Source organism: Rosa rugosa, chromosome 2 (genome assembly GCF_958449725.1).
Source record: "Rosa rugosa chromosome 2, drRosRugo1.1, whole genome shotgun sequence".
NCBI lineage: Eukaryota > Viridiplantae > Streptophyta > Magnoliopsida > Rosales > Rosaceae > Rosa > Rosa rugosa.
Window position 1 is genome coordinate 8,219,311 of NC_084821.1, and position 17,850 is coordinate 8,237,160.

The window sequence follows — 17,850 nt, forward strand, 5'->3', positions numbered from 1 at the left end:
AATTAGGTTAAGGTTAGAATTGTCATTTTACTTCAAATTGGGGAATCAAAATTTGTTACTGGGGTAAGTGGGCTAATTTTAGCTGATTTTGGTGCTTTGAGTCAAGAACCCTTAACTAAATTCACCATCACTTTTTCTACAAAATAACTCCGAACTGAGAAATTTAAAATGCACTCTCCACATTATTACTTCAGAGGTTGTGGGGGATTTGTATGTCTCACAATTCAAAGCACACCTCTTTGTTTTTGAGAGGCAAATAACTTCTACTATAATAAATTTAAAAAAAAATAATTATTATTATATGGAAGAGATCGCCAAACATTGTATAGAGATGGCTTAACCTCTAGCTCTCAGTTTCTCCTTCTTCACGTCGAGAGTCGATGACAACTGTCTCTGCCTCTATGGAGCGCTTTTGCCTGGGTTTCATACTTAATTGGAGGTGTTGTCTTCTTTTTCTCACTCTCTTGCTTTTCCTTTTGTTGTGTCGTTGTGCATTATTGTTTCTCTCATCAAGGCCAAACTGCATTCTTCTATATATGTTGTATTTACTTCTCTTGATTTGTTTCTCTTTAGCACTTAGGGGCAGCTCTAAGGGTGTGGGGTGGGTGCTGCAGCACAAGGCCTTTGAAAATAGAAGTCTTCCAATTTTGTGACACCTCAGTTAAATTGTTATATATCTTGGAAATGTTACAATGGATTAGAATAGTGGTATAGTTCAGATGGTAGATTTGATGTGTTATTTCTACTTTTTCGGGGCTGAGTTTCATTCACATTTTCTCACTAGGCCTCTAAATGCTCAGGTTCAGCCTTGTTAGCACAGTTGTTCTCATAGCCTTGGATCGTTTTCCTTCAGTCCCCGATTGTGTCTTCGCTCCTTGGAGTGTCGTCTTAAGCAGGATTGGCCATATAATGCACTTGGGTCTCTACCCGCTAGTGCAACGTTGGTCTGCTCATCCTTTGGGTGACTGGCTTTCTGATCCATGATGGATCTGCCTAATCTTTTTCTTGCTTTGGTTTTTTGGTTTATGTTGGTGGCCAAAGCTCCTCTCCAGGTGATAAGCTATGGAGATTGTTGCACCTTGTTGGTGTATTTGGATTTAGGTTTCTTAGGCGTTCTTCAATTGCTTGCGGTTGCATCATCCAAGCTCTCTCACTTTGGTCGAATCGTCATCGTTCATGCTGGTTTGTTTTGGTTCATGGCGGTGCCATTACTTTGGCGACTCTTTCTCTCTAAAGTTGTTGCTTGGGTATTTTGCTTTTGGTCCTGCCTAATTTGGACCTTGTTGTATTAAAAAAAGAAAAAGAAAAAAAAAACACAACACAATGGGCAATAAACAAGAAAAACAAGGGAAATTATTTTTAGAAAATTACATGTAAGTGTCATTTTGAAACTTTAATTAGCCATAAAACCACCTAACATTTTTTGTTCTCATAAGGCCACTTTAGAGCCCAAAAACGGCAGCTTTTTTTATGCTATACCTATTTTGCCCTTATCTCTCTCTCTCTCTCTCTCTCTCTCTCTCTACTCCATCTTGCCGGACAATGGCGACCTTCGTCACGGTCCCCGTCGACTCGCTGGACCCGCTCTGCGGTGTTCGTCACGATGCCCGTTAACTCGGTGGAACTGAATCACGTTGACCGACTGGAACTGGATCTCCTCTCCTCTCCTCTTCCTTTCATCTGCATCGTGAAAAGCTAGGGTTTGGGAGATGATGACGACCAGTGGCGGAACCAGGATCAAATTCTTGTCTAGGCTAATTAGAAAGGCACAATAATTTTTTTTTTTTTTTTTTTTAGGTTTGGAAGCCAGTGGGAGGCTCATCCTCACGCCTTTATTATTTTGGATCAAAACATACAACGGATGGGACATAAAACCAAACCCCGTAAATTAAAAACTACAAGTATACATTTGTTGTAAAACAACAATAAACTAACTAAATCGTACCCTCCAAGATCCACTCACTTCACACTCAGCAATCACAGAATCATTATCAATGCTATTAGCAATCACAGAATCACTTGATGGAGTACCACTTGTAAACCATGACAAAAGATTTTTGTACCTCTTGGGTTTCCGGTGATCCGTCATTATATTCAATACCTATAATATTATATAGATACCACCATTAGAATTATATATATATATATACACATTTCAGACATAACGCAACTACAACTAATTATACATTATTATTAGTTACTAACTAGTAGCAGACTTTAATGTCTAATGGATTTAATATGTGCCTCCTTCACATATATATAATTCTAATGGGTTTGTGAAAGGAACACTCACTGATTAAATAAGACAGGCTAAAGAATATAAAGTTAGTAACACTAACCAGATGGAAAGGACATCAACAGCAATCTCAGTATTGTGCATAAACTCAGACACTATCACCAAAACTCAACATTCTCCAATCTGCAACACAAAATGCACATCTTTAAATAAAAAATAATCACTACATCACTAACATAGTAACATCAGTCAGTAATTCGAACTAAAAAAGTAAAAATACAAATATACAAATACAATCATCATTCATGATTCATCATTCATGAATCATCAATTCATCAGATAGCCTCTAATCCCCTCTATGACTCTATCGGTCTATCCTACTATCCACCGACTGGGCGACTGAGTGGACTGACCGTGACCGACCATCAGACATTCAGACCATGACCAAGTAATCAACATTCAACAGATCAAGAATCAACTCAATCAAGATCCTCACTTCCTCAGGCCTCACCGCCTCAACTAACCAGTAACCTCTGGGTTCTCTCTCTCTCTCTCTCAGTCTCTCAATCTCTCTTTCTCTATCTCCCTCAGTCCCTCTCTCCCTCAGTGGTAAGAAACAGAATCGGCAAAGCCCAACTCAGAAAGATCTGGGATTTCTGGGATTTCAGATCTGGGATTTAGAGCTTCACAAATTCAAAACAGGGGAGATCGATAGGTTTAGAGCTTCATACCTTGTTTGAGTTGTTTCAATCGATTTAGGGATAACCTCCAATCCTTCATGGCTCAATCGAAAGTTCGAAACACTAGAGACAGTGAGGTAGTGAGGGACTGAGGGCGTGACCGCGTGAGGCTGTCAGCTGCTGTGGGCTACTGGGCTGGGAGCTGGGATGAGTCGATGACGCGAATCAGCTGAGATTCTGGCCTTCTGGGAATACACGCGATGAGTGGATGACGCCTGGATGCGAATGAATCAAACCTATAATTTTTTTTTTTTTCTTTGGGCTGGTATGGGCGGAGAGATATATGTATACTTAAGGGTTTTTAGCCCATAAAGTTGTCTAGGCTTGAGCCCATAAAGCCTTCAACGTGATTCCGCCCCTGATGACGACGGAGAGCTCGATCAATTCGGTTAATCGGATACAGAGGCCTGTACTGTGCTCGGCAACTACGGTAGTGAGAGATCGGAGCTAGGAATGAGATCGCTCTCACAGAGCCTGAGGTGAAGAAGAAGAGGCGAGGCTGTAAGATCCAAGAGGTCCGAGAGTGTGAGGATCATGTTTGAGCAAGAGAGAGCTTGGATTGAAGCCATGGAGATTCAAAGGAAGAAACAATCGAAGAAGAAGAAGAAGAGGAACGCATAATTAAGGCTTTGGAAGATGACCAACTATCTCGCAAACAAGAGGTTTTTTTTTTTTTTTTTTCATTTATCTTTATATATTGATTAAGTGCTTGCTTTGTTTAGTTTATTGCCTGTTGCGTTGTTATTTGCAGCTTTTAAATTATTCATTATAGATATACATATGATTGTGTACATGTTCATGGTAGGCTTAACTTTAATTTAGAAGCACAAATATACTGTTCTTTGATGCTTAATTACTGTTTCGTCAGAACTCTATTATGTTTGAGATAAGCATTAATTGCTTGGTAGGATTAAGAGAGAATCCTATTCATTGGGAATATCAATTGCTTCTTATTTTGGAATACTTTGACAGAAGCATATTATATATCAGGAGGATGGTTTTTCATGTTTCCTTGTGATATTTGTGGCAGATCGAAAATGCAAATGATAATGGTGATGATGACCGGGACTATGTAGAAGAGGGACCTGCTGAAATCGTCATCTGGTAGGAAACTGAAATTATTGTCAAGAAGAAAAGAGTCTAGGTTCCAAAGATCAAGGAGGTGTGTAACATCAATTGGAACTTGGATTAAATACACAGTACTTTACGGCTACGTTAGTATATTTTTAAGTTGATATCAGTAATTCTCTATAACTGTTATAGTAGCTTTTTAACACAGTGATAGTAGTTGAGCATTGCAAGCCTTCGACATTGTAAATTTATAGTTGTTTTAATGTTTCATAGTAGTTTTTGTGTTGGTTGGTAATAGCTTTCTCAGTCGGTGATAGTAGCTTTGTTAATCTCTGGTAATAGGCTTCTCAATCGTGCGAATAGATTTTGTTTTGCATGATAGTAGTTTTTGGTGTTGGTGTGAGTATTTTTTAGTGATGGTTAAAGTAGTTTTTGGTGTTGCTGAGAGTAGCTTTTTTGATATTGGTGACAGTAGCTTTTGTTTCTGGTAACAGTAGCTTTCTGATGTTGGTAACAGTAGTTTTTGTTGTTGGTAGGAGTAGCTTTTGGTATTGGTTAGTGTAGTTTTTGTTTTGCTTTAGTAGCTTTTGGTGATGGTGATCAGTAGCTTTTGTTACTGGTGATAGTGACAATAGCCATTTGTTGCTGGTGAGAGTATCTTTTTGTGTCAGTGACAGTAGCTTTTGTTAATGGTATTAGTGGCTTACTAGCTTTTGATTTTTGGGAGCGTATATTTTTATTGGTGACAATAGCTTTTGTTGCTAGTGACAATAACTTTTGTGACATCGCCGGAAGTTGCCGGAAATTTCATAAGAGTAGCTTTTGTTGCTAGCCATAGTAGCTTTTGGTGTTAGTAACAGTGACTTTTGTGGTCGCCGGAGTTTGCCGGAAGTTGACGGTAGGTCGGCCGGAGTCCTGCTGGAGTTGACCGGAGACCTCGCCGGAGAGGAGAGAGAGAACAGTTGTTGACTTTTTACTCTAGTGGCATTTATGTAAATATGTTGGTTTTTATATCTAAAATATAACACCATTTTTAATCTAGTGGCATTTATGTAAATATGTTGGTTTTTATATCTAAAATATAACACAATTTTTAATCTAGTGGCCTTATGAGGGAAAAAATTAGTTGGTGGCCTTATGGCTAAAAAAACATTCAAAGATGCACTTATATGTAATTAACTCAATCATTTTATGGTTCCGGACTATCATGTGGCATTACCATGTGATGGTTCGAACATGTAGTAAAATAAACTATTAATTTCATATTCCATCTACTATTCACTGTCGAGCGAACCTAGGGTTTGAGCATAGAGATTGACGGCTACAGATCAGATTTAGCAAAGGCGAGATCTCTCATTGTCCAGCAAGGTATTAGGGTGAGGCAGGGAAACAGGTATGCGGCTTGGAGCATGTATTCGAGTTTGTCATTTTGAGCAGCAGAAGACGAGTTGGCGCAACTTTGATTGGCTGAAGAGGAGGCTTCTAGTGATTGCGGCGGCGGTTGGAGTCGAGATCGAGAGGAATCTGGGTTTCTTATTGGTCTCTCAGTTTGGCTGATTGTGGTTTTTTGATCACTCAATTCCGGCCTTGATCTAGTTGCTGATCTGTGCTTGGTCACGGAAGGAAGGTGGTACTGATGCTCCGTTGGAGGGGTCGTCCGCCGGAAAGCATGGTGGCGGCGGTGACGACTAGTAGAGGTAGACTAGCTCATGCTATTACTTTCTTTGATTGCCCCTGGACTGGGCCTGGGAATGGGCTTATGGGCTTGGTCTCAGGTTTGGGCTGTGGGGCCTAGCAAGAGATTGTCAAGAGCTCTGACCCTTTTAAAGTGCAGGAGCCCATAGTTGTTTTTTTACAATAAATGTTTATGCTGATAAGGATATCTCCACGAGCTTTCTGAAAGTGCCTAGCTTTAGCGTACCACAATTGCGTGCTCGGCGTGTGAAGTTAGGTAGTTAGATTGCTTGCAAGGCAAGATATTTTTTGTTGGTATAGACTACTCTAAGCGAAACAGAGTAGTCGTTGTGTATTCTTCTTATCTATGAATCAAGAGACATATAATTTGTATGGTCTCTTTTATAACAAAAAAAAATGTGATGGTCCGAGCTAATAATATTACTCGAATTTGATGGGAACCATACATATGGTGAAAAATTGAATTAAAAGAGCAATAAAAAATAAATACAAATCATATGGATCAATGACATCAATGCGGACCATCACGTGTACCATGCTCCGGGACCATGTTATAATTTCCCAAATAGTACAAGGTTCAAATCATGAGTTTGTTCACTCTGTTATATTCTGTCTTACTACTATAATATATTTCATTTTTTGTTTTTCAAAAAATAAAAATAAAACAAAGAGTTTCCAAAGGGCTTCAAAATTTTTAGACATCGTTAAATTTAACATGATGACAAAAAGAAGCTCACAATTAAATATATTGTAATTAACTAATTTGTATGGATGGATTACATGAGCTAGTGTGCAATAAGATCAATTAGAAAGGAGAAGGGGCAACAAAGGCACATGTTTCCCAAATCTGCACACTTTTAGGCAGTATCTCAGAAGCATTTTCTTTTAGTCCCGGACGTGAGAGCAGTGTTTTCACTGACCGGATGTGACAATCATATCCCAAATGCAGAATGGCTTTGCAACTATCGGTAGTGAGAGGTTCGCTTTTAAAAATTCTGGGCAAGATCTCTTCAACATAATATTCTGTAATCTTATTTACACATTCATCCAACTTCTTATAAGATTCCGGAGATAGGTTAGGAGGGAACGCATATTGACCGTTTTCTGAAGAAATTGGAGGGAAGGCATCATCAATGACTAAATAGTCAACCTCGATGCCAATAGGGCTCGCCGCAGCATCCTCAGAAACTTGATAAATAACCTCATATTCTTGAGCTGCTGCAAATGATGACATGAATAGTGCTACACTTACTAACACCAAACCTACCTTGACAAACACATTTTGATCAACTCTAGCCATTCTTAAAGCCAAACGTGCAATTTGTGCTTAATTAACTGTGCTAATGCAAGGTTGTTTTGTTTGATGTTGGACAAATGGTTTTCAGTGGTTTATTTTATATTGCTTTCATGGGTTCAGTTAATCCGATTCCTCTTTATTGTTCGGTTTTGCTTGAATTGAATTATCTACTTTATTGTTCGGTTTTGCTTAAATTGAATTATCTATGTTCCTTATTAATTTATTACTTCTTGGGTTTAATTACCGGTCAAACTATAACTTAACCAAATAGATTTAAAATTTCTGCTATGTTGGTTTTCCTATATATTGTTCTTGTTTTAACTCAATCGTCTAGTAATCAAGTAATCATCTCAACAAATGCAATAGTCTTAGACTATCTTAGGAACCTCATTGCAAAAGGAAAATGGTTTTTGCAATTGTTTCATTCAAAGCTCTTTTAGAAAAACAGAGTGACCCGTAAAAAATTGCAGGTTATTTAGCTCTAGAATATAAGTAGCTGATAATCAAGTACTCCCGAGGATTCAAAGATGGCGGGTTTATGGATTCATCAACCTGATAATTCTTGTGCTCTTGCTAATTTCACAATGCTACACTAGCTAGGACCAAACGCTCCATGGCAAACACATTGTTGTCAAACCGGGCCACGATTGAACCCAATTGTGTAGTTTTAGTACTGCGTAGCTTTGTCTGATGTTGGAAAAAGGTTTTCGATGGTTTTACTGCTTTCTTGGGTTGAATTCTAACCCTTCTTATTGTTTCTGTCCAAATAAAATGCCCAAGTCCTCAAAAGCTTAACCCAGATTTTCTTGAAATTCCCTGACCACACTTCAATTTAGGAATTGTCTTTTACTTGAAATGTCTTTTTCATGAACAGCTTCATCAACGACATCTTCGAGAAGCTCGCTCAGGAGTCATCGAGGCTCACCACTGGTACAACAAGAAGCCGACGATTACTTCCTGGGAGATCCAGACGGCGGTGAGGCTTGTGCTTCCCGGTGAATTGGCTAGCTAAGCATGCTGTTTCTGAGGGGACTAAGGCGGTGGCGAAGTTCACAAGCTCTTGAAGGATCCGGAGGGGGTTTGATTTGGCTGGCTGGCTGGCTCTGTGTGCTTTTTAGGGTTAGGGTTTCTGATTAGTAATTATGTATTTTCGTTTTATCTCTATTTAAGTTTGTAGGAAATGAAATGAATGAAATGTGGTTGTTCGTAAATTGACTCTTGTGTCCTATATCTATGGTTTCTGATTTGTGCTTATATGGTCTGAAATTAACATGGTTGTGATCTCATTATATTTGGGCCTTTCATTTCATTTCTGGATGTTTGTTCTCCAAAGAATATAACTTAAAAGTAAATGTAATTTACATTGGTGAGTCGGATTTTCACTCCATGACTACATTCTGTGCTTCATATTGTGAAATTAAGTAACAGTATAGTCCTTGTGTTGATGTGTTGTTATGCCAAATCCTGATCATTGGAACTCATTCTGTTAGAAAGAAATGACCTTGCTCATTACATTGGAACTGATCGAAAAGGGTACTGGTGAGTGAAATGTGGTGGTTCGTAAATTGACTTGTGTCCTATTTCTATGGTTTCTGATTTGTGCTTATATTTTGTTTAAAACAATGCCTTAGTTTCTGAAATTAATATGGTTGATGATTCATATATGAATCCTTTATATTTGGGCCTTTCATTTGATTTTGAATTTAATTGACCTTCGTGAGTTGGATTTTACTCTGGATAAATTCTGTTTTTTTTTTCTTCTTCAAATTATTAGAAATCTAAGTGACAGTATAGTTCTTATGTGATGTTTTAGCTTGAAATGTTGTTATGCTAAACATTTGAACTCATGTTCATGTGGGAAGAAATGACCTTGCTCATTACATCTGATGAACAACACCTATTTTCAGTATTTTGTGCCAAATTCTGATGGTAGTATTGGGCTGGATTTGTTTTACTTCTGGTATGACCGATTGAGTGTTCGGGTGCCAATTAACCACACTAGCTTTTGTGATACAAGGCAGTGTGGCTTATCATCACTGGTCTCAGATTCAAATTAATTCCATTTGTTAGGTTCTACTCTTTATTTGCTCTACGAGTCTGCAGTTCTTGGTTGTTGGACTGTTTTCTATGTTGTTGCGTATGATTGTTTGTTTGAAGATTTGAATTTTGATACATGTTTAGTAGATTACTAGGCAATTCCTCCCGCGCGATGCCGCGGGTTTGTTTGCTTACTAATGATGAACACTTTGACGCTCACATCAAGTCGAGGTACTGGTCGATTCAATCTCTGAATTAACATGCATATAATTTCAAATTTTCAATCACAAACTCAAGACCCAAAGCCGTTCTTTTCTCCTTTGCTCAATCACTGGTCTGCTGCAAATTGAAGAAAAATCAATTCTCATGAGAAAAAAAAAAATTTGAACACAGAAAATAGCAATTAGCACCACAAAGTCAGAAACATTCTCACTAACCCAAAAAAAAAAAAAAAAACAGAGAGAGAGAGAATGATAGGTGGTTCAAAGCAAGTACTGTGCCATAAAATTTAAAGTAATCAAAACCAAACTAACATAGCCTTCTAAAGAGGCCTTAATTTCAGGATCTTACCTTTGGCTCTTCATATTTGGGGCTGTTTTCACTTTCTTCATTATGCTTTTTAAAATCTCTAACTTGCTGTTGTCCGTGTGCTTCTATTCAATCTCTAGGTCTATTCAATTCTCTATTTTTTAATCATTCTTTATTCTGTTAATTATGTTTTAAGTAATAACACATTTCTAAATTGGTCATCAAACAAAGGAAGGATTATTTGGCAGGCCATTTATGCCCATAGCCCAGTTCTAATCATCGAACATGCATGTCCGTAAAGAGAAGGATGCTGAAATTTGCTGTACTTGGTGCTATATATACCAATGAAAATAATCATTGCAATGCCTATATAACTTTATGGCAACCCAGCTGCTAAAATGGAATGCCTCCTTTACAAATCAGACTGTTGGGAACAGATAAGTAGTTTTTAAATCAAATCTTTACCTAATCGAACCTAAAAGGCTAGGTCTCTGAAAAATCAAACATTGTTGATGGAAAAAATTTACCAGCGGAGGAATCCTTGCGCTTTCTATCAAATAGTAATCCACTGGATCCAATCAAATGGTAGCTAACTGCAACAAAACCATACCAAACAGAAATTAGACAAAAGAAAAACAGAACCTAGCTTTAACATGAAAGGGGCTTATCTATTTTATATTGCAAATCTTGATTTCAAGCTAGCAGATATTTTAGATTGCAGAATTGCAACTGAGCAATAAATTACAAAACTTAAACTATATTTCTTAAACTGAGAAATCATATAAGGATTTCTAACAAATCTTTTTGCAATACCCATGAAACAATTAAAAATGAAATACAAACCCAAGTTCCATAATCGATAAAAATGTAAGCTTGGCTCGGATTTTGCAAAGCTACGTCATTGAAATACTTTGTGGAGGTGAGTTGGAACAAATCAGTGAAGTCACTGGGATATTAGTTATGTCAATCTATTTCATATGTAGCAGTACCATCAGTAAACTTACTAACCGAAGAAATAAACACTTGCTATGATTGGGTTCCCTTTACCCTGCTAAAATTCTATTCTCTTCAAGGTCCCCAAAGAACATAAAGTTAGCGTCACCTGAAAGATGCAAAGAAAAAGATCAGCAACGAAGCTAGAGCATAAAAAAGAAGTAGGGTAATCATTTACAGAAAACTTATGATAAAAGGGATTAAAAGCTATTATAATCTGTAACATAGTCATCCAACTTGTTTTCAGAAACTGAGACTGGCATAGAGAAACCCAAACATGAAAAAGCTTTGCTAATCAACATAAAAAAGACAACAAAGCAATCAAAACTTGACCAATTACCCAAATCAATGTTAATGTCTTGGCTGAACATATCAAACTAAAACTGAAAGTAGCAAAGGCAAAGCAAAGGCAGAGAGATAGCCATCGAATCAAACCCAAAAACCATCAAATTCCATGAAAAGAAACAGAATCTAAAATTTACTTCTCTACCAATACAATGTCTGATTTACCTCAATGATGTCATGCCGAGAATTTAAAGCAATCATCATCGAAGAAGACAGAAATAATCGTACAGGCTTCTGGTAGAAGTGGAAAAGTAAATGACCCAGAAACTCCTTCCGCTTGTGGAGGACCTAATCGGCGCACTTCTCTTTCTCTCTATGTCGGGCAATCTGAAAGTAAAATCCGATTACAAAAATCCAAAGCAATTTCAAAAGATTTGAAAGGAAAGCAATTCGAAAACCCAAAACCACAAAAACCATGCAACCAAGCATCAAACCACAAAACCCAGAAGAAAAACACGAATTAAAACACATAAAAGCCAGGTACGTACTTCAGATCATTATCCAATTACCCAGATTCCTCTTCTTCTTCTTCTCGTCCCCCTCTTCTCCTTCTCTCTCCGATCAGTCTGGCGATGTGAATTTCCCTCTTCTTCTTTCTGTGCATGTCTCTCGCAGAAGACCTCTTCCTCTCGTAAAAGACCCAGAAGACACCTCTCCCGGTCTCTCTGTCACCCTCAGAATGTTGAATGGCAGTGTCGTAATTAAGAAACAAAAAGGGCTAAAAGAGTAAATCAATATGGCATGTTACTGTTCACGGGGAGATAGCGCTTTAGTATAGGTAATTGATCCCCCTTTTCTCTACGGAGATGCATATTTGGTAAAATGCGTTTGATTGTTTGCTTGAATATTTGAATTTTGATACATGTTTAGTAGATTATTGATCCCCCTTTTCTATACAGATATGCATATATATTTGGTAAAACTTTGGACATAGATCCGATCTAATAGTTTCGACATGAACTGCATGAATGCATAGGACACATCACTTGCATGGATTAGGAAAATCCAGAGGAGTTTGAATGAGATAAGCCATGGAGATTGAGGCACCAAGGGTTTGTAAAACTGGGAAGACAAAAAAGATTTTGCAGCGGCTTACCAAGATGGAGAGACAAGACAGAGACGGTAGTTGAGCACAAGTGAGTAGGCTCTCTCCAACATAGCCTGCAAATTAAGTGGCCTTTTGGGATATTTGATGTCTTTGTATTAGCAATTCAAGGCAATCAAAATCCCATGATCTATATACTGAAAGTGATCAAAAGAAGATGAAAAGAATTCAAAGGACTTTGGGAAAAACAGAAAGCTTAATCTGATGCTTGGAAGGAGAGGACTCGAGTTGCTCGTTATGTTGATCATGTCTTATATATAGATGAAAATAATGGTATGTGGAAAATCATCTGCTTCTGAAATGATTGGTGAAGAAGAACTGAGATGAGTTCCCGTTATGAACACTAGCTTGTGAGAAATCACATGGCTTTGTGAGAAACATGATACACTACCTCCTTTGACATTTCATCAGAAACAGGAATTGCTAATAATTTTGGAAGGGGTAGGACAAAAAGGGATGCTATAAAGCTTGAATGAAGTAGTGAAGTTTCGTATAATCTCACACTACTGTATGGTATAAAATAACCGAATTGCTCCTTGACTTTTAACGAATGAAGCTTTTAAATTGCTGCCAACTTGCCCACCGTGCTAGCACGTAAGAGTACTTCCCAACACTAATATCGTTGAAATGACGCGCTAACCCTAACTTGACCCGATCAAGTCCACTAGGGAGAGCCTATAGGATGGGCTTGCATTTTGTGGTCCAGGCCCAGCCCAAACCGACCCATTTATTTATCTCCAAGTCAAATTATATGTTAACATGGAAGAACTGAAACAGAAGTTTAGTGGGAAAAAAAAAGGTCCTCAGCAAATCAAAAAACCCTGCTCAGACTACAATTCTTCTCTCTTCTGTTGTGTGTATCCTATTATCTCAAGCTCTCTACAATGGCTGCAGTCAGATGCCAGGTGATGGCCAGGGTCAATATTAGAATTGACCTTAGAACCATGGCTGCAGAACAACTACGTCGCGATTGGAAATCCTCAGTGGCTTGCTTATGCGTATAAGGTGTTCGATTTGTGAGCGAGCGGTGGTTGGTTTCTCCTGCGCTTAATAGACTTCTAACGACTTCCAAAACTTTCCCATTTCTGAGTATACTTCTACATTATTCACCTTCAAAGATCTTTCCCCATTCACTCTCTGATTCTCTCCCCCATTTGAATCTTGTGTCAGTTGTGTGTCAACAACGGCGGAAGAGAAAGGAAGTGCGAATGAACAAGAGCTGAAGGTTAAGAGTGAAGAAGAGCAGGCTTCTCCTCCTGAGGTTACTTTCTTCACAAGTTTCTTCTAATTTCATGTGATAAAATTTCCCAAAACCCCCCATTCCAATAATTAAAAACAGCAACCCCTTTCATCCAGCTGCCATACTTTGAACGCAAATCCTAACTTAAGTGTTACTCGTCAGTCTAGGCTAGGAGAAAGCTGGGGATGGTGAGGTTTCCTAATAAATTTGTAGGCTGGGAGAGACCTTCATGTGAGCGAAGAAGAAGAGGTATATAACTATATATTAAACAAGAAGAGAGGCACTTGGCACTGGTTTTGCATATCGAGTAGACATATGAAGCTCATGGGGTGTCACAACTTCTGTGAGACAAAGCCTAATTAAGGTCACACAAACAATTTTGAACCTGAGGTCACACAAGAAGTTTTCTCTCATTTTACCATGACGGCATGACTAAATGCAGATTTAATTTACAGTTGGGATCTCTTTGGGGAAGAGTTATTCTTTGGGTTCGGGGGTGAAATTGGTACCCATTTTTCTACAAACCACAACCCCTTTTCCATGCACATATCTATTGAAAAGTTACTCATGGAGGAGATGTGAATCGTTAAAAAGAGGGTGCAAATTTCAATCCCCCTTGCATCCACATACATGCATACATTCAAGTTCATTATGTATAGTTTGTGGTGCCCATTTTTCAAGTTATATCATTCCATTTGAAGGAATTATTTTTAAAGGATTAGTTGTGGACTTGTGGGGAAGGACACTAAGCCGAAACCTCCCAAGGACCATAAGAAGAAGAAAAGAAAACAACTCATCGAAAATGAAACTTCGAACCCAAATAGTCATCATTACAAAGAGAAGCGATGAAAGTTGGAGCTATATTCCAAAACCAGTAGTCAACGTACCATAATTGACCAATGCATCCATAACATGATTTCCTTACCGAAATATATGAGACACGAAATTACATTCGAGAAGTACCAAACAAGCAATTATTCCATCGAACCGAAGATGCCAGAAAGAAAGTCAATGATGAGCGAAGTGTAAACTTTTAGAAAAACATGTTTGCAACCCCAAGGACTAACGTTGGATGAGTCTGCATTTCTAACCCCATAAACCTTTCATTTTACCACTGATGTATCAACTAAAGGTGCTAGAGAGAACAAACGAATGCTGTTGAGGTCATGCCGATTGAGCTTTTCCTCCAGCATCCGAAGTTCTGAACAGTCCAATTCACTGATTAGGAAGTAAAACTCCCTCAATAAATTACAAAAGGATCATATTTAACTAGCAAGTCGCGGAGCACAACTACTAATCAAGTTAGTCGGAGCTGTGTGAATGTTTACTACTATGGAACCTTGTTTGGTCCCAAGTTATACTGCTTTCTTTCTCTCCCTTGTTTTAAGATTGCGCCTCAAGTTAGCTTCAGTACAAGTTCTAAGCAAACAAACACAGGGATGACCCTGTTTCGAAGAATATTGATCTTTAACTGGGGACGCTGTAGCCTCCTCCAAAGAATACTGATCATGTACAGTTAATAATGACAGGAATCCTGAACAAATAATCTTTCTCCTATGTCGAGGCCAAAAAAAATGATGTCACTAATGGTTCCTTTATATCTACTTTTTGTGCCGGGTTGGTGGCACAGTATAAAGTCTTGTGATTCAATGAACGCAGCGTGTCATCTCTCAACCTGAAAAGACTCCGGGAATGATCGTGAGAACCATAGCTGCTTCATCCTAATAATTAAAGCATAGGCGCCGTAGCATGGGATATGCGCCACTCCGACCCCAAGATACCTGCAAAGTTCATGATGTGTTATGGTGAGTGGTGAGAGAGCTGAATAAGATCCTAAAAAGTAGTTTCTGTCATGGGGTTACTTTCATGTCATCTGTAATTGCTAAAACTACCATCTATGACAAAAATGCAGCAGAAAAACATGAACGCATTAGAGTGCTAGTTCAAGTCCAGCACTTCATTATAAGTCTAACTATTGAGGCAATAATTCTTTCAATTATCTGTTTGTCAAAGTGTTAGTTCAATTTGTAGAATTACAGACTGATTGAGGTAAACAACATACCATAAGGGTGCATATGAGGATGACAAGTCAAGAAATGGATAAGGCCACCTGATATGAAGTTATAATAATTGTGAGCAACAGTTGAATTTCAATCTCCAAAAGAAATGTAACAAATTAAAATAAATTTTACCACATGTTTTTACAAGCATGGATTATCCATTGGAAAATCACGAATATTCCCGTCCATAGCACAAAATATGAGATCCGAAACAATGGAAACCGCTGGAAGGAGGAGAAAATTAAACTTATGCAAGTCAAATAATCAGGACATTAGGAGAGAAAATGTCATTAAAATGAAGAAGGAACCAAACTTACCAAGCTATTCAATATTGTCTCACCAAGGAGGAAAACAACATTGAATGAGTGCATACTGACCATCATCTGCAGTTGAAAAGTGAGCAGACTCATCAAATACACTATTAGCAATCAGAACAACAACTCCACCCTAGGTAGTAGGTACAAGAACATGACATTTGACTGTAGAATATTCAGGTCCATTGAAACGGCAGTATACTTACAAAGTTCAGTTTGTAATCTTTGCTTGTTAGAAATGGATACAAAACGAGCCAAAATATAACATCTGTGAGCACCACAGCACCTCCACACATCTATACACCAAAACAAAGGGGAGAAAATGAAGATTGAGATAACTGAACTGCAGTTACACATCACTACAGAAACTACCCAACTTATAAAGAATCAAAGTCCTAGTTTAATACCCAGAACTGCAGTAGAAACTTACCTGATAAATGACTTGAAAGATATAAACATATACACCAGCGCCTTTGCGAGAGGGACATTCTTCATCAGTAAAACTTTTATATGTGTTGGATGTATCTGCATTTTCCCCAAGTGTTGGAGCAACATAAGTACCTCGCTCTTCATCTCTCACATGATCAGCTGCATCCTCACCAACTCTACTGCGGTATTTGTAGCATCCATAAATGGAGAGTGAAGATCCAAGCTGCAAGATGAAGTTCAGAACATAAGCATGTTAGGATGATGATTGATGACTGTCATACTTCATCACTGAATCAATATATATATGTGGCTTGTATGTGTGTTTCAACTGTTTAGCTGCCAACTAATCTTATTAAGCATCTTCTAATGTTAACATCTGCTTGAGTAGTCAAAAGCACAACAGAGAAAATCATTCCAGTTTCATTCTCTCACACATTACTATAGTAACAATTAGGCCAATGTCAACAGTTCAAGAGCCTCGAGTTGAAAAGCATACCCCAAAATAGATTGTAACCAAACAAAATGTCCACCTGTTGAGCGCAAAAGAGAAATAAAACTACAATCAGCATATAAAGATTTGTAAAAACACAATTAATGCAATGAGCTTCATATATCTGATAATCCACCTGTCAAAAAGGTTTTCAAGTTCAAGAAAATTTGAAGAGACACAGATAGATAGCTTACTGAGTGTAGAAGTAAAGTATGCCAACTCCATCAAGAACAATATTGGTAACTATCAAGGATAGAAGCACAACGAAAGCAATTAATCTGTAAGCAAGAAGCCAAGCGGGATGAATGACTTTGAGAGATGTCCTCCAGGCTTCATCCTCATATAGAGATCCTACTGTTTCGCGCTGATTTTCTCTTCTTTCCCTTCTGGATTTTTTGCAGCCTTCATATTTCCATATAAGAACTGCGGCTAGCACGATACTACTCAATATAAATATTGCACAGATCAAGAACCTCCAGTTATTCCAATAGCTTAGAACATTAGTATCCGTGGTCATGACTGGATGCCACGAATGGCTCGATGATCCTGTTAAGAAACTCATGTGTTACTTACAATTTCTCTACTAATTACATTCTAGTCAAGTCCCAGGGCTCTATGTACAGACGAACATGAACAGGTATATAAAACGAAGAAATTGCAGAATTCCAAAATCAGAAGGCATGGAAAATCAAATAACTGTACAAAAACCAATATATCAAGAAGTTCAAATGGTGAAAAACTTTAACCCAGTATTAAAGTAAAGCATCAAAGCTAATTTATCGTAACAAAAACCATTCATTTGTAAAAGGTTTTAAGGTACAAATCGCAAATGGAATATTAAGAAGCATCACAGTAATCTTCAAGATAAAACCAACAAGCAAAGCGGTTCAAAGTAAGAGGAGAATCAAGAACCCAAAACCTTTTCATTTTATTATTAACCCACTAAGAATCAATGGAGTATAATCTTCATCGAAGTATTAAATACAAGAATGCAAGTAAACCCAATATAGCTAAGGAATCGTACTAAGAAGAATTCGAAGAGAGATACCTTACTTGAAACTGGGTTTTAACCCAGGATGGCTCACGATCACGTTGAAATAAGATAGTAAAAGATGGATGCTTTGCTTCTTGTTTATTCTTACTGTCTCAAAGGAATGGTGCTTCAATACCCAGTTTTGGTTTATAAGAATCAGCTGGAAGATAAAGAACGAAGGCTTTTCTTGTTTTTCTTTTGGTCAAAGAAGAAGACAGAACGAACTTTACCTCTACG

The 17,850-nt window shown here is 37.9% G+C and overlaps 2 protein-coding genes and 1 long non-coding RNA gene across 4 annotated transcripts; all 3 read right to left on the minus strand.

The window, feature by feature from the left end:
- Positions 1–6,547: 6,547 nt before the first annotated feature.
- Positions 6,548–7,042, minus strand: LOC133730272 (protein DOWN-REGULATED IN DIF1 11-like). Its single transcript, XM_062157898.1, has one exon. It carries the CDS (start codon positions 7,040–7,042, stop codon positions 6,548–6,550), a length of 495 nt encoding a protein of 164 aa, XP_062013882.1.
- Positions 7,043–9,232: 2,190 nt separating this feature from the next.
- LOC133734572 (uncharacterized) lies at positions 9,233–11,710 on the minus strand. Its single transcript, XR_009858416.1, has 5 exons — positions 11,431–11,710; positions 11,108–11,269; positions 10,613–10,706; positions 10,132–10,197; positions 9,233–9,415 (listed from the first exon to the last, which is right to left on the minus strand). It is a non-coding gene; the product is annotated as an uncharacterized LOC133734572 (long non-coding RNA).
- A 2,994-nt stretch (positions 11,711–14,704) lies between these two features.
- On the minus strand, positions 14,705–17,833 carry LOC133731790 (uncharacterized). Of its 2 annotated transcripts, none has more exons than XM_062159197.1 (9): positions 17,634–17,833; positions 16,775–17,126; positions 16,587–16,620; positions 16,092–16,313; positions 15,868–15,957; positions 15,665–15,730; positions 15,480–15,571; positions 15,350–15,397; positions 14,705–15,068 (listed from the first exon to the last, which is right to left on the minus strand). In XM_062159197.1, the coding sequence occupies exons 2-9, from the start codon at positions 17,095–17,097 to the stop codon at positions 14,951–14,953; spliced, it is 993 nt and encodes a 330-aa protein (XP_062015181.1). In that variant the 5' UTR covers positions 17,098–17,126; positions 17,634–17,833; the 3' UTR covers positions 14,705–14,950. The 2 variants fall into 2 exon arrangements, with proteins under 2 accessions (XP_062015181.1, XP_062015180.1); XM_062159196.1 differs by having other exon boundaries at positions 17,629–17,829.
- Between the last annotated feature and the right edge of the window lie 17 nt (positions 17,834–17,850).